The sequence below is a fragment of the Protomyctophum bolini genome (assembly GCF_963924005.1).
Source record: "Protomyctophum bolini genome assembly, chromosome: 13".
In the NCBI taxonomy this organism is placed as follows: domain Eukaryota; kingdom Metazoa; phylum Chordata; class Actinopteri; order Myctophiformes; family Myctophidae; genus Protomyctophum; species Protomyctophum bolini.
The window spans coordinates 6,340,500-6,355,772 of NC_137874.1; the positions used below are offsets into that span (position 1 = coordinate 6,340,500).

Here is a 15,273-nt window from a genome sequence, read left to right on the forward strand (position 1 = left end):
TTTGTTTTAGTCATAGTCCTTTGAATAGCTTTCATTTATTTTTAGTCACATTTTAGTGTTAGTCTAGTTCTAGTCTAGACTAAATCTACAGTTGATTTAGTCGACTATTTAGTCGCACTGCGACGCGTTGTGAGCTTGTAGATCGGCATTTCCAGCATGCAACCAAGTGTAAAATGACTTACTGGATCTCTTGTCCACTAGTCCTTTCCTAACATTTTAGTCTATAGTTTTCATTTGTTGACGAAATTGTCAGCATATTTAGTCTCAGTCATCGTAGACGTACAGCAGCTTAGTTTTCATTTAGTTTTCGTCAGTGAAAAAAGGTAGTCGACGAACATTTTCCGCCTTTAGTTTTAGTCGACGGAATCAACACTGCGCCATTCGGATGTTTTCATGCGTTCAGCCTCACATGCTAGACCCTGCTGGTGTTATTAGGCTGAGGCAATGAGGCACAAGCGTTAGAGGCCTTCTCTTGTTTCCTGTTACTAGGGGCTCATCTCTCGTTCACTATCTGTATATTTAGAAATGCACCACAGACTGTGGAACTCACACTGCACATTCCCAATACTAGTCTGCTCCCCTCGGCCCATTGCTGTTGGCCGACATCACTTTATGAACCATTCCATTGACCAATATTACAAATACTGCTCACACGCACGCGCGCACACGCACGTGCACACGCACGTGCACACACACACACACACACACACACACACACACACACACACACACACACACACACACACAGTGAATATAACATTGTACAATCATGTTGTTGGTGTCTTTTAATCTCACAAGTGATGGGTCTAAACACACTCACACGCACGCACTCGCGCACACACGCACTATACCAAAAACCTCCAACCCCAATCGACTCGCTACTCACCCCGTCGCCGGAGACCTGCTGTGCAAAAGCAACAAGTGGCACTGATGAATGTAATAATAGGCCTTACTCTGAGTCTGGACACACATCGTTATAGGCTGTCACCTGTTCACCTTGTTCAGCTGCACTCAAAAGTATTCTCTCTCTCTCTCTCTCTCTCTCTCTCCCCCTCTCTCTCAGCTCTCACGCACACACACACACACACACACACACACACACACACACACACACACACACACACAAATGGTTTTCAGTGGGCCATAGTGACTTTCAACTTAAGACATTGAGAGCTTAGTTCTCAGTTTGCATGTGATTCGAGTGCTTTTTGAGGCAAGAATTGACTTCATAGTCCATGTAATTGCCAGTTGCCTAATGATAATGATGATTCTTTTGAACGACCCGAGTGTGACTTTATAAGATCAAGTTTAGCGCTTCCCGGCTGCTGTGTAATCCGAGCCATGGGGAACGACAGCTGGGGGGAGCAGGTCGGGGGGGACAGTGGGGGGGAGGTGGGGGGTCTTGGGGGGGGGGCGACAAGCCATTCGGAAATAACCTCTGCCTTTCTTTCTTTCATATGCGCACAATCTAAAGGAATAACACAATCTGTAAAACACAAGAGCCCACAGCAATGGCGAGCCGTTCCTTTTGGACATTTTTGGTTTTGAGTACTTTAGGGACGTTTGTTGTCCATGGTAAGTACTATAGGCCTATATGCACTGGTTAGGAGCTGGAACCAAAGCTCTTTGCACGTCCTCCTATGTTTATATAATCATGTGTTTTGTGTTTATACATCTATAACAGGCACTTGTCAAAACCCTTAAGATTTATGTACCGGAGCGATATTTCCACATTTATGCCTCCTCAGAAATGTCGACTGCCGGCACCAAGAATGTAGCCTACATTGTTAGAATAATCATGGCATGGATTTGCACTGGAGCGGTGTATATAGCAGTGATTTCTTCAAAGCACTGAGAGATATTATGACTATGTGGCTGTAGTTTTTCTTAACACCTGTATGCTGCATAATAATGCCGTTCAAGCATGCATCTTTCTCTCGTCTTATTCTCCATGCAGTGGGCTGTAATGAGGAATCAGAGTTGATCAGTCACCTGTTCAAGCGTTACAACAAGAATATTCGCCCGGTACAGCATCCCACCGAAAAGATTCAGGTCCAAATCAAAATGACCCTCACCAATCTAATCTCCCTGGTGAGAGAAAAACCCACTTCTAACACTTCATTAGGTACAACATTGAGTTATGATGTAACTCTGGACTGGACTTGGGTTATACTTAACGTCTCTCATGGGTGTAGTTGTTATTGCTGAATGACTGTACAATTCGAATACATTATAGAATGCATTATGGAGCACGTGCATTCCTATAGATCGATATAGAATCAACAATCAAGTGTCTGCAGTGGCATATAATGTCATGCATGACTCCAGTTCTGCTCTTTGTTTACGTTCATATATTCTTTCACGTTATCCTACAGAACGAAAAGGAAGAGACTTTAACGACCAATGTCTGGATTGAGATTGTGAGTATTATATACCTATTGCAACTCTCGTATTCTCCCCCCCCCCCCCCCCCCCAAAGAAAAACGTTTATTTACCTCATATTATCTCACTTATCCCATTTTGGGGCGGGAACCCTTTTTGGTGTTTTACACATTATGTTATAATTTAGCTATTGAAAAATAGCAGATCTACAAGCTCATAGCGCGCCACCGAGTGGCGCGCTACGAGCTTGTGGGTCTGCTATTTTTGAAAAAAATCGTAAAAATGTGGCGCAAATCTTTGAATATAATATTCTTTCAAAGTGAATGTTTTCAACTCTCTCAATGGGGTTATTCATCTCTCTGCGTTGTGTCCCATTGACTCTTCTACTTCTCCACCCAAAGCAATGGACGGATTATCGTCTGACATGGAATAAAACGGAGTATTATGGCATCGAAGTCATTCGCGTGCCTCCCAGCACCGTGTGGCTCCCTGACATTGTCCTTGAGAACAAGTAAGCCATTTCAGGAGGGGGGGGGGGGGGGGTGATCCTGTCTCTTATACCCTTGCTTGCCATGTCTCCACATCAGCTGTCTCTCTACGCTTCCTGTGTTAAGCCTCTGGGATCTTAAAACCCATTCTGACCTGAGATTCTAAAAAATGTCTGTTTGAAAAAAATGCCATGTGTCTTATGTCAGTCGTTCTTCGATTTATTTCAAAAATAGCAGACCTATACAAGCTCGTATGAGCTTGTAGATCTGCTATTTTTCAATAGCTAAAGCATGACGTAATGCCAACGCCAAAATGGATCTTATAACCATCTCTCTTTCATCTCTTTGCCTTTTCTCTGCACAGCATCGATGGTAAATTTGACGTGGCATACTACGCCAACGTGTTGATCACCAACGAGGGCTGGATGTACTGGCTGCCTCCCGCCATCTATCGCAGCACCTGTGCCATCGAGATCACCTTCTTCCCCTTCGACTGGCAGAACTGCACCATGCTATTCAGGTATATATGACATGATGATAACATAATCATTGAACATGCTATAGAAAGTTAGAGATGTATGCGATATAGTCGGTATATAGCGTATCGAAATCGTCCATAAAAATGCCATATAGTTATCGAATCGGGTCTAAAAAAACAAACAAACACGATTTGTTTCACCGATATTGATGACGCAATAATAATGCGACTGTCAATGGCTTTTTTTACAGCCAGTCTGCCTGTGTCTGTCTCTTTACGAGCGTCAGCTGTTACTAGTGGGGAGGGGGGGGGGGGGCTTGCCATCTACTTTGTTACTAGTGGGGAGGGGGGGGGCTTGCCATCTACTTTGTTACTAGTGGGGAGGGGGGGGGCTTGCCATCTACTTTGTTACTAGTGGGGCCTGCAGTATAGGCTATCTACTGGACAAAATGTGCATGACATTATGGCCTATGACAGAGGGAGAAATCAACTTTTAACGACCTCCCGACAGGAGTTCATGTTGCACGGTAAGACTACGGTCATTAGTATTATTGCCAACACCTGGGCGGGTGTCAGTCGTGTAACTTTCCCAACTGTTAAGCTGTGTATGTGTTCAACAACACAGCCATGCAAAATAACACCGACATGCTATGAGGTGGCAAAAGCTTGACCTGCACAGCAACAGTTGCTGAACTATTTGGATTGGCATTGGACAATCACTTTTTGGGGTGGGATTTAGCGAAGAGCTAATTGCATTGGTGTGGTGTGGTTGACCTTAAAAACGTCTCGTCCCGACCCTTTGGTGGTGTGGTTTGGGCTTAATATTCGGTTGCTAGGGTATAATCGGTGGTTGTTAGGGTCTAGTTGCTATGCTGCACTGCAGCAAAATGGCATTTCCCCATTGAAATGAATAGACATTTTTAAAGTGAAACATCTCTAAACGTATTAATTATATTTGAAAAGATTCAAATGGTAGCCAATATGTATAAGTAGGCGGACCGTTGTAGAGTTGGAACAGAGTTTCTAGCTAAAAGTATGAAGGACTAGTAGTTACTGTAGGTTAGGTGCCAAAACCGTTGGCGTTGACAATAACATTATAGTGCATATAGTGCATTATAGAGCATAATGATGATATTATCCCATGTCTTCCGCTGACCACTTCTAATCCAGGTCCCAGACATACAGCTTTAATGAAGTGGACCTCATCTTGGCCGTTAGTGAGGACGGAACGACGATAGAGTGGGTAGATATTGACCCTGCAGCCTTCACAGGTACTGTACAGTACACCCCTATGGGTCCATTTGGTTACATTTGTACACACTCTCACATGTACAAAGTGAAATTCTTTGGTTAAAACTAAACACTTTTCATTGTTAAAGTATTATAGATATATATATATTGAGTGTTTGTTCAGTATCACAGGTCTCCCCCACTTTCTCTAGCTCTTTAATGAACAGAAAATGCATGTTCAGGTGGGTTGTCAATTTCAGGCAATCGGGAGAGGAAGTACCCTTTTATCAACTTCTTTCTATAGTGTTCCAGTTCCAATTCTGTCTGCTCCTTTCTTTGTCTCATCACTTTACCGATATAGAGTGGGTAATGAACATACATTATACATATATACTGTACTGTGCACATGAGTTAAGTGTAAACATTCCGGATTTAGCTAGAATCAACTTTCCAACACTTCCAATTTCACTTGTTCCACCATCTGTATCCTGCCTGAGTTCTCTATACTGACGTGGATCAAAGTAGTATCCCAATCCTAATCCCAATAAAGAGAAAAGGAAAAGCATTTTGTGTTTTACTAAAGAGCTGCAGACAGTGGAGAGATCGGGATGGCATGGAGCATCCTCTCACTGAAACACTCTCTATAGCAATGAGTATAGTACTATCAGAATATAAAGCTACACTATTTAATTTAACAACTAAATATCACACTCACGGTCACCCTATAGGCCTACCTTTAAGTGAACATCAAGGTTTTTACTGTGCACACTCGCAGATAATTCAAAGTCAACCACTTAAACCTATTATACTTCTTCGTACGACGAATGGAGAAAAAAGGCCTACAAGATCTAAAAGGTAGATCTGCTATTTTTGAAACCTTGGGAAACGTTCGCTATAGCCATGCTCAAAATAGGGACGTCAGGTATTACGATTATACTAACTAGGAGGATTGTTTTTCTTCTTTTGTGTACAGAAAGTGTTACAATTGTGTTTTTATGTGGCCACACCCACCAGTTCATTAAGTATATACCTGGTTTTCACATTAGCACCACCTACTTGAACTTAAGTCTCGTCCACAGCTGAGGTGAGGGGATCATTTTAGTGTGTGAATATAGTGGTGTATTTCCATTGCGCCTTTTGACTCCAACGCTAAATTACACAGGGACGACTATTTAACCACACCCGGGGGTCTATGAGAGTAATGTTAACTTAACTCCATAGCAGGCACGTGCAGAGAGTGTTAGAGAGGCAGGGGCTGAGATCCCATAAGAGGACACTTTTGGCCCAAAATAGCAGATCAACTATTTTCGGAGCGCAACTCCTGCACTCTTTATCTAGATGTGGTGTATACGGCATGGAATTCAAAACAAATTAGTTCAGGAGACTTCGGGGAGGAAAAAAAATAATAAATAAAATAATAAATAATTCTCCTGAATGCTGCCTATACCAGTATGTATGACATGGAAAGGGGAGAGGAGGGGCATTTGGCATTTCTTTCACCATGTAGTAAATGCTGCATTCGTGGTCTGGGAGAGGACAGTTGTTTTACAGACGGGTAAAAGGGCAGGGGCTGAAGCCCCCCTTTGATATCTATGTGTGCACCTCCCTGCGCTCCATATAGACCTATTGTTGTGAATGAGGACGGGTGGTGGTGTATGTGTGGTGGTGTACTGTATGTGTGGTGGTGTATGCGTGGTGTACAGCATGTGTCGCTCGTCTATAGACTGGTATTGTGTGGTGATCCCCTAGAGAACGGCGAGTGGGCCATCGTTCATCGTCCGGGGAGGAAGTTCGTCAACCCGCGCTACTCTCCTGACGACCTGGAGTACCAGTCCATCGCCTTCAACCTGATCATCCAGCGGAAGCCTCTCTTCTGGATCATCAACGTCATCCTGCCCTGCGTCCTCATGTCCTCCCTGGTCGTCCTGGCCTACTTCCTACCTGCGCAGGGTCTGTGTAGTGTCTTCCCTCATAACAATAACGGCAGCATAATAATAATGTTAATAATAATAATAATAATAATAATAGTAATAATAATAACTAATGAATGAATAATGACTATATTGTTGCTGTCGGTCCAAAAACACGTCAAATCTTCTATTTTCACGACTTTTGAGCGACAATTCACGCGACGAATTAGGGCGTTCATTTATGAAAAAACTAAAAGTTTGAAACATTAAAGAAATAATATAGCTATGAATCAACCGCAAAGCAAATTCTCCCAAATTCTCTCAAATAACTATTTCATTTTCATATGAACTTATCTGTACTGCAATGCATATATATAATGTTTGGTCCCATAATTGAGAATGCAAATTAACTCTCTCAGTCCCCTGTGACTCTATTGTGCCCTTCACAGCTGGGGGACAGAAGCTGACTGTGTCCATCTCTGTCTTGCTTGGTCAGACTGTCTTCCTGATTCTCGTCGCTGGGAAGGTTCCTGAGACGTCTCTCTCTGTGCCTCTCATTGGCAAGTGAGTCGGTGTGTGTGTTCTTCACACATTACATACACTACTCTATACATACTGTAATAATAACCAGTGAAAGACATGCAAATGCCACTCCTTTCCATGCCATACCGGAAGGCAGCATTCAGGAGAATTGCTCCCCCCCCCCCGCCCCAAAGTCTCTTGAACTTGAACGCAGCATTTCGCGTTGAACAAATTTGTTTCGAAATCCATGTCGTACACACCGCAATCTCCACTAGCTAAAGAGAAAATAGCAGATCTACAATCTCTGCTATTCAAAAGTGCCCTCTTACGGGATTCCAGCCCCGGCCTCTCTCTAACACTCTGTGCACGTCCCTGATAATAACCCCTTCTTCCGTCTTTTTGTCCTCATCCCATCTTTTCCATAGTTCTCTGTGGTTATATTTATATTTACCCCACATGACCTCATGCTATACTCAACCCTTTAATGTCTCCTCCTCAGGTACCTGATCTTCGTCATGTCCGTGACTACGCTGATCGCGACCAACCAAATTGTGGTGCTCAACTTCTCCCTGCGCAATCCCCGGACACACACCATGTCGCAGAGCCTCAAACATGTACGTACACGATGACCCGACACCAATGTCTATGATAACCCGAACCCCCCCCCATCCATCCCCTGCACCCCATACCACTTCTATACTCAAGCCATGATTGCGATTGGGGCGGCGGCGGCTGGACGGTGGCTGGATGGTGGTAACCGCAAGGTTGCCAGTTTGAACCCCGGGCTCCCCCCAGAGTTAGTGTCGAAGTGTCCTTGAGCAAAGACACTGAACCCCTAATTGCTCCTGATGTGCTGGTTGGTGCCTTGCATGGTTTCAGCCACCATCGGGGGGGGGGGGGGGGGGTGTGTGTGTGTGTGTGTGTGTGTGTGTGTGTGTGTGTGTGTGTGTGTGTGTGTGTGTGTGTGTGAGAGAGAATGGGTGAATGTAATGCACAATCTATGTAAAGCGCCTTGGATAAAGACGCTATATAAATGCACCATTTACCATTTATTGTACTAATGCTGTGATTCTCACCCTTTTTTTCTTAATTTTTTTTATCTCTGGGATCCCAATCTACACTGTAAAGAGATAATTTAATTCTGAGAGTGTACAAAATGGAACCAAATGGCCCTTTCCTATAACTTACAGTATATGAATCATTTAGCTGGGGACCCCCTGGACCCTTCTCAAGGACCCCTGGGGGTCCCTGGACCACATCCTCATGCAGAACCAGTGGACTAATGAGGTGGTCCGGGGACCACCAGTGGACCCTTATAGATCTTTAACTCTTGATAGCGTAAAATGAAACCAAATGGCCCCTCCAGGGTCCATTTTACGTTAAATTATTGTAAAAAGTCTACACATTTACAGAGAATGTAGAAGAATTGTTATTTTGGTCAAGGTTTGCCTGTGTGGCACCACATCAATACAGCATGGAGTATATTCAGTGATTTCACTTAATTCAAATATCACTTCTTTTTTTTTGTTTCGTTGTGATAATCCTCCCTATACTATAGAGTGTGAGTCCCTCCCTGTCCCCAGTTAACCCCTGTGGTTAAAAAAAAAAAACCCGTAGGTTTCGTTTTTGGCTATAGGTGACCCAGCCTTCATCCAATCAGGATAGAGAGGGGCCTTCCGCCAATCGTGATCGAGCAGGGGGCGGGCCTTGGTGTGCGTGCTGTTGGCCTGTCGCGTCCCCCCCCCCCCCCCACTGTAGAGCGTGTGCATGTGCACATCTTGTTACCGGGGGGCAGAACCGGTTATTCCAAATCACCCAAATCACTGAATGCTCCTCTTAAAGAGGTTGAAAACCAGTGGACTTTAATCATAGAGTATTAAAAGGATAGAGACTAAACTAGCGCGAAGCTCCGCCCCCTCCGCTATTCATGTCAGTGGAAGTTGCTCAGTGGCGTTTTGAAGCACCCGGAAGGCTGCCGGAAGTACCGTCTTTTCGCTGATTCAGCATTTCACTTCCACACCAAATTTTGGTGTCCAAATGCGGAAGTGCACCCAGAGTGCACCTGGGCTTTACATTGGGCGCTCGGTTGCACGGGGTTTCGTCAAGAATCCACGGGTCCGCCTGCAGTCCTTCCTCTTACCACTAGGGCCCAGCGCTTCAACATTGGAGTGCATAGCTGGCCCCTTGACTTTAATGGGATGGTCGTACCTTTTGTGACTCCCTCAGGTCTTCCTGCGGCTGGTGCCTCGCTACCTGGGCATGCCCCCTCTTGTGGAGGACGAGGGGGAAGAGAAGGGTCCAGAGGTCAACGGCGTCGTGAGGGAACGCCGGCGTAGCTCCTTTGGCCTGATGCAGAGAGCGGAGGAATACGTCCTGAAGCAGCCGCGCAGCGAGATGCTGTTTGATAAACAGAAAGAGAGGCATGGTTTCTCAGGGACATTTAGTAAGAGCTCTAATCACCTCTAAACTACTTCAATGTTGTTGTTGTTGTTGTTTTTTTGTAAATCCCCATTCTGGTATTTTGTATAATGCACCTACTCTTAACAACTTTTCTTATATAAAAATATATATATTTTGTAGTTGCAAATCAGTGTAGGAATATGATCACAGACAGCATTGTATAAAATGTCATGTTCATGATTACCACTGTTTGAAAAGTATAAAGTATAACTGAAAGTTATGGACTCCCAAGAAATGTCTAAAAAAAAGACTATGGTCTGAAGTAGAAAGTATTTCAAGTTATGGACTCCAAGAAATGTCTAAAAATACATTTTTTATGACAACAAGTAATCTAAACGTTGTCATAAAAAATAGTGTTGCTCGACTATTGTTATTCGATTTTTGGTGAGCAAAACATTTGTATATTAATTTAGCTTAAGGGTGTATGTATGGCTTTATCTAACTGTTGGTGTCTTACCCCCTCTAGTGGATGAAATAGATATCAGCACTACAGCCAATTTGTATAAGAGCTTGGCCAAAGCTGCTCCTGAGATAAAGGAGTGTGTGGATGCCTGTAACTTCATTGCTGAGAGCACAAGGAGCACAAACGATTTTGGATCTGTAAGTGTTTCTTTGGAATCAGCTACTCTTTAACTTACATATTATTATTATCTAAAGTTAACTCCAAATTCAATAGATATACAATATTGTTGTCGTTTCTTTTTTTAACCCATTCTGGGCGGGAACCCCCTTTGGTGTTTTAAGCATTATGTTATGCTTTAGCTGTTGAAAAATAGCCGATCTACAAGCTCATAGCGCGGCACCGAGTGCCACGCTACGAGCTTGTAGGTCTAGTTTTGAAAAATCGTGAAATGTGGCGCAAATCTTTGACTATATATTCTGTCAGAGCGAACGTTTTTAACTCAAATCTTTGCTTCTGGGGAAGTCCCTGGAGCGACATATTTTCAGATGGGGGTCGCGGTGGCCAATTACATATATGTATTGTAGAATCGTTCCCAGGTCTAAATGGGTTAAATCCAAATTCAATAGATAATAGACAATAACAATAATAAGGTTTTATTTTATTTTATTTTTTAAATATTTTCTCTTTCATCTTCTCTTTTTCTAATAGGAAGTTGAAAACTGGGTACTGATTGGAAAGATGGTGGACAAGGTGTGCTTCTGGGCTGCTATTCTGCTCTTCGTTCTGGGCACAGTCAGCATCTTCCTAACGGGACACTTCAACAGTGTGCCAGAATTTCCATTTGCCCACGAGATGAAGAAATATGTACCAGCTATGTAAATATAAATATAGATCAGAATCGTATCAGGGTTTCCGTGTACCTCAAGCTACTGTATCTATAGTAGCCACAGTATCTATAGCCCTCCTGTATTTTCCCTGTAATGCTATACATTTCAGGATTGAGTGTGTGGAGCAGGGATTTATATAAAGAAAAAGAAGGAAAAAAAACGAAGATTCACATTTAGGATGATGGTGATATTAAGTACTGCTGAGGTTCCTGCTCAAACAGGGCGGAAAGTGCAGGGGTCTACGTCTACTCTCACAAGATGCAGAGACTCACTCAAATAATGCATTGTTTTTTAGAAGCATATTGATTTTTGAGAGAATGTGCATGGAGTGCAATGATTATGTTAAAGAATCAAGCCTATCTAAAAAGATATATACTCCAGATACCCCTGCACATTTCTGCCTTATCTAACCTAATCTAATCTAAGCATGTAACATCAGCCAGCCAACTCTGATTTGGAGCCATGTTGTACTCACTATTATCAGTATTATGTTCTACATCTTTATAGCATTTGCTTAAACACTTCTCATTATGACGCTTGAATTAAGTATTTCTATTGTAAATTATATTAGGACATGAATCTTAAAAATAAAATAATTAAAAGGAAAGAGATTTTCAGTAATTTCAGTATCTTCCAGTGTGTGTCTACGGCTCAGATAAGATAGTGTACAATGTACTGGGGAATATTATATAAACTAGCACCAGGTTGTCAGCTTGTTAACTATTATAAGCTACACCATATGGTTTGTTTTTTCCACTTTTCTTTTTCACTATGAGATGACCATACATTACTGTTCATCAGGATGGTTTATTGAGATCTGAATGTGGTCAACTTTAGAATGTCAAGCTGTTACTTTAAATAACTGGTTTTGTTGTACTTGGTTTAACATTTTAGATACATTTGATGAATATTCAGTATTTGGTATTATTTATTTGAAATGTATGCAATGCTGATCCTGATCAGAATAAACCTTTTCTTTTTTTTAATTATCCGATTGAAGTACTTCTGAAGTACTGCGGTACTGTGATTTCCTCCCTGGTTTACTTTCCTATCTTGAAGATAAAGTGAGCTGGATGAGACATTTCACCTCCTTACTAAAACCTTAATAAAATAGAATCTAAGCCAAGTGAGCTAAATCAAAGATTATAGAAAAAGAATGTACAACTATTTCTAATTCATTCATTGAATAAATCTCCTGTTACTTTAGGCATTATTTTAGGAGTGTAATAGCCTATCGAGAAGAGAATCTATACTTTGAATAAGTGGAGTAATTGTTTTGATACTATTTTGGTAGCCATGTTTTCATTCATTTTATGTTTTGTGGATGTTTTGTCAAAACAGAAAATAATAATTGACTGGTGTCATATCATTTGTTTCCCCAAACCACTATGAGTGTTCTGGAAATAATGGAAGAGAAGACCATGGGAGAAACATGAAAATAATATGTGACTAGACGAGAGTGATACGTAATATATAATGCGGTAGTAGCCTAATCCAGTACTTTTCGGTCTCCTCCACCTTGCTCTCTCTCCTCTCTATCTCCGTCACTCCCCCTCCCACACCCGTCTTACCCAATCGTTTGCTGCCATCTCCCTCTCTCGTCCTCCACTTCTTCAAATCCATCATCTCCTTGGCCTTCCCCTCCTTCTATACAGGCATCATTTGACCCCATCTTCATTGTCACCATTTTCCACTCGTCTCATTTCTCTCCCTGAGCCTGCAGTGTCTGGGGGTCTGTAGAAACAGTAAACAATCAAAAATAAAAAAGCAGGGGCTCGCAACTCACTTTAAGACGCTACAAACTTTATTTAACGACGGGCAGGCAAAGAATAACAACGTTTCGACCTCTCACAGTCTTTGTCAAGTATACTTCATATACTTGACAAAGATTGTGAGGTCGAAACGTCGTATTCTTTTGTAATTTATATAGTTCAACTCAACTCAACTCAACTTTATTTACATAGCACATTTTACATGACCATGTCAAAGTTGCTGTACAGGTTCAGAGACAAAAAGAATACAATATAAACAGGCATTTAAAACATGAAAACAAATAGGCATTTAGAAGAAATGAAAGCAAAAAGATACAATATATAAGCAAACAAAGCAGACTATTGCACTAGTGAAGGGGGCTACTTCAACTGTAGTTAAAAGCCAGGGAGAAGAAGTGGATTTTAAGCAAAGATTTAAAAGTTGTGATGGACTGGGCAGCTCTGATGTGAAAAGGCAAAGTGTTCCAGAGCCTGGGGGCAGCCGCCGCGAAGGCTCGATTACCCTTGGATCGTTTGTTGGTCACTATCACATCTAATTCGAGCTGGTCGGCTGGTCAAAGCCCTAGGTGGGTCGTAATTTGAAATAAGGTCTGCAAGGGATGAGGGTGCTAAAGCAGGTACAAGGTGCTTTGGATAAGGAGGTGGTGGGGTGGGGCTGTTCAGAGTCACAGAATCACAGTAGATAAGACTATATATGTTCACATCTGTGTGTCAGGGAACATGCTGGGGGTGCTGATAGGAACACTTTGTTTGTGATAATGTTTCGGCGACTTCAACATGGTTGTAGAAGTTAGATGTGGTGCAAGCATTATGGTTGTGCTGTTGGGGGCTTTCCACACCACCTCAATCCCAGTTTAGAAATTGGGGAAGCGAGTCAAATTACCTAATGACTATACTAGAATGAAGTTGTTCCCACAAAGGGCCTACTGGATGAGCAGTGCAGGGGAGAATGAAGGGGGGAAAGGAGAGGCTAACAAAATGACTGTGGGAGACTGGGAGTTTTCATAATGTTGGACAATATTGCACCAGCCTGGCTGTAGCCAGAGGTCGAGGTGGATATGGGGGTCAAGGGATAATTAAGAGCTTGTCAAAGTGATCCAAAGTGAAGTGGAACGGAGCTACATTATTGGAGCAGATAAATACTGCTTCAGGCTATATATAGGCTATATATTTTTTGAAAACTAAATGACCTGGTGACCACTTGAACCTGACCAATATATTGGTCAATACTAGATTTCTCTGTATCTGTAATTATGCAGCGGGTGTGAACCTTTTTTTTTGGGGCATCCCTATTTTTGCATTTGTCATTATTGGCGAACATTTGCCAAAGTGAAGTGTGACTGACCACAGTGCAGTGAGTGCACATGTACAGTATATACAACTTGAGCACAAGCCCGGTTGTGTAACCAGCAGGCAGATTCAACTCACTGCAGCTGTATAGGGCGGGGGTGGAGGCCGGGGTAGTACCTGTGGGACAGACACAGGAAACAAGACACAGCTGAATAAACCCTCTTGATTCTCTTCTATTGAGAGATTTCCACCCATGGAGTGTCGTGTGTGGGTCGGACACCGAATGGTTGACAACATCAAAGTTATTTGAAGTACCGGTACTAGTGCACAGGGACGTGCAGAGAATGACTTTTGTATTTTCCCAGTTGTTCATGTGGCTATGAGGTGACAGTACTTCATTAGACATTTTTATGTGCAATGGTGTATTAACTTTGTATTCTGAACCCTTGACAGTCAAACGGGCCAATGAAATAAACAGTAATATAGTGACATCACACTATCAGCCCCTCCCCCTTTATCATACAACTACAGCTGTGGGTGCGGCTTCATTCAGTTCAGGTGGATCACCACCCACCAAGCAAACCAGGCATACTTAATGACCTGCTGGGCGTGTCCACATGAAAGCATGATTTTAACAAATACTGTACACTTTTTGGAAAAAGTTCCTCCTTATATATATTATAATAATACCTGATGATCATGTTTTAGGGTGGAAAAACATTGTGGCACTCCATCTTTAACAAATTTGTTCAACGCAAAATGCTGTGTTCAAGTTCAGGAGATTTCGGGGAAAAAAGCAATTGTCCTGAATGCTGCCTTCCGGCATGGCATGGAAAGGAGTGGCATTTGCATTATTCTTTCACCGTAGTAAATGCTATACATTCGTGGTCTGGAGAGGGCAGTTGTTTTACAGATGGATAAAAGGGCAGGGGCTGAAGCCCCCTTTAATGTCTATGTGTGCACGTCCCTGCTAGTGCACCTAATTGGACAGTATGCAGCGTTGCCATCTTTATAGCTTGTAGCTCAGAATCAGATATGATTGCAATTGCTGTCTCTGCCTTGAGAGACAATGATTACAGATCGTATAGCTTTAAATACTTTTCTGGCTAGGGATCCTTTTTTCCTTAAGTATGTTTGTGTGTACTTTCATTTCCAGTCTCTGGAGCATGCTGGACTTTAGCCCGTCTCCAGCACAAACTGCAGCCTCCATTGAATTTAGGCACCCCACCAGGGCCACCCCACGCCTTCCTGAGCATCTGCACATAATCTCTCCACACACGGAAACTGTTTTCTGGGAGAGATGTCTGCCCAAACTCCCTTCACTGGAGCAGGAACCTCGACAGCATGGAGCCCAGCCGACATTTTATGTTTTTTAGATAACGTTCATGGCAGAGAGGGCTCATTTTGTTACCTTCATTTTGGCAACTCAGCTCCCTGTGTCTCAACAGGGC

At 42.7% G+C, this 15,273-nt stretch overlaps 1 protein-coding gene across 1 annotated transcript; it reads left to right on the forward strand.

Moving 5' to 3' along the window:
* Positions 1-1,412: 1,412 nt before the first annotated feature.
* On the forward strand, positions 1,413-11,747 carry chrne (cholinergic receptor, nicotinic, epsilon). Its single transcript, XM_080780470.1, has 12 exons — positions 1,413-1,575; positions 1,958-2,091; positions 2,376-2,420; positions 2,784-2,893; positions 3,235-3,390; positions 4,519-4,619; positions 6,328-6,528; positions 6,938-7,052; positions 7,510-7,624; positions 9,237-9,453; positions 9,937-10,070; positions 10,582-11,747. The coding sequence occupies exons 1-12, from the start codon at positions 1,512-1,514 to the stop codon at positions 10,750-10,752; spliced, it is 1,563 nt and encodes a 520-aa protein (XP_080636596.1). The 5' UTR covers positions 1,413-1,511; the 3' UTR covers positions 10,753-11,747.
* The last annotated feature ends 3,526 nt before the right edge of the window (positions 11,748-15,273 follow it).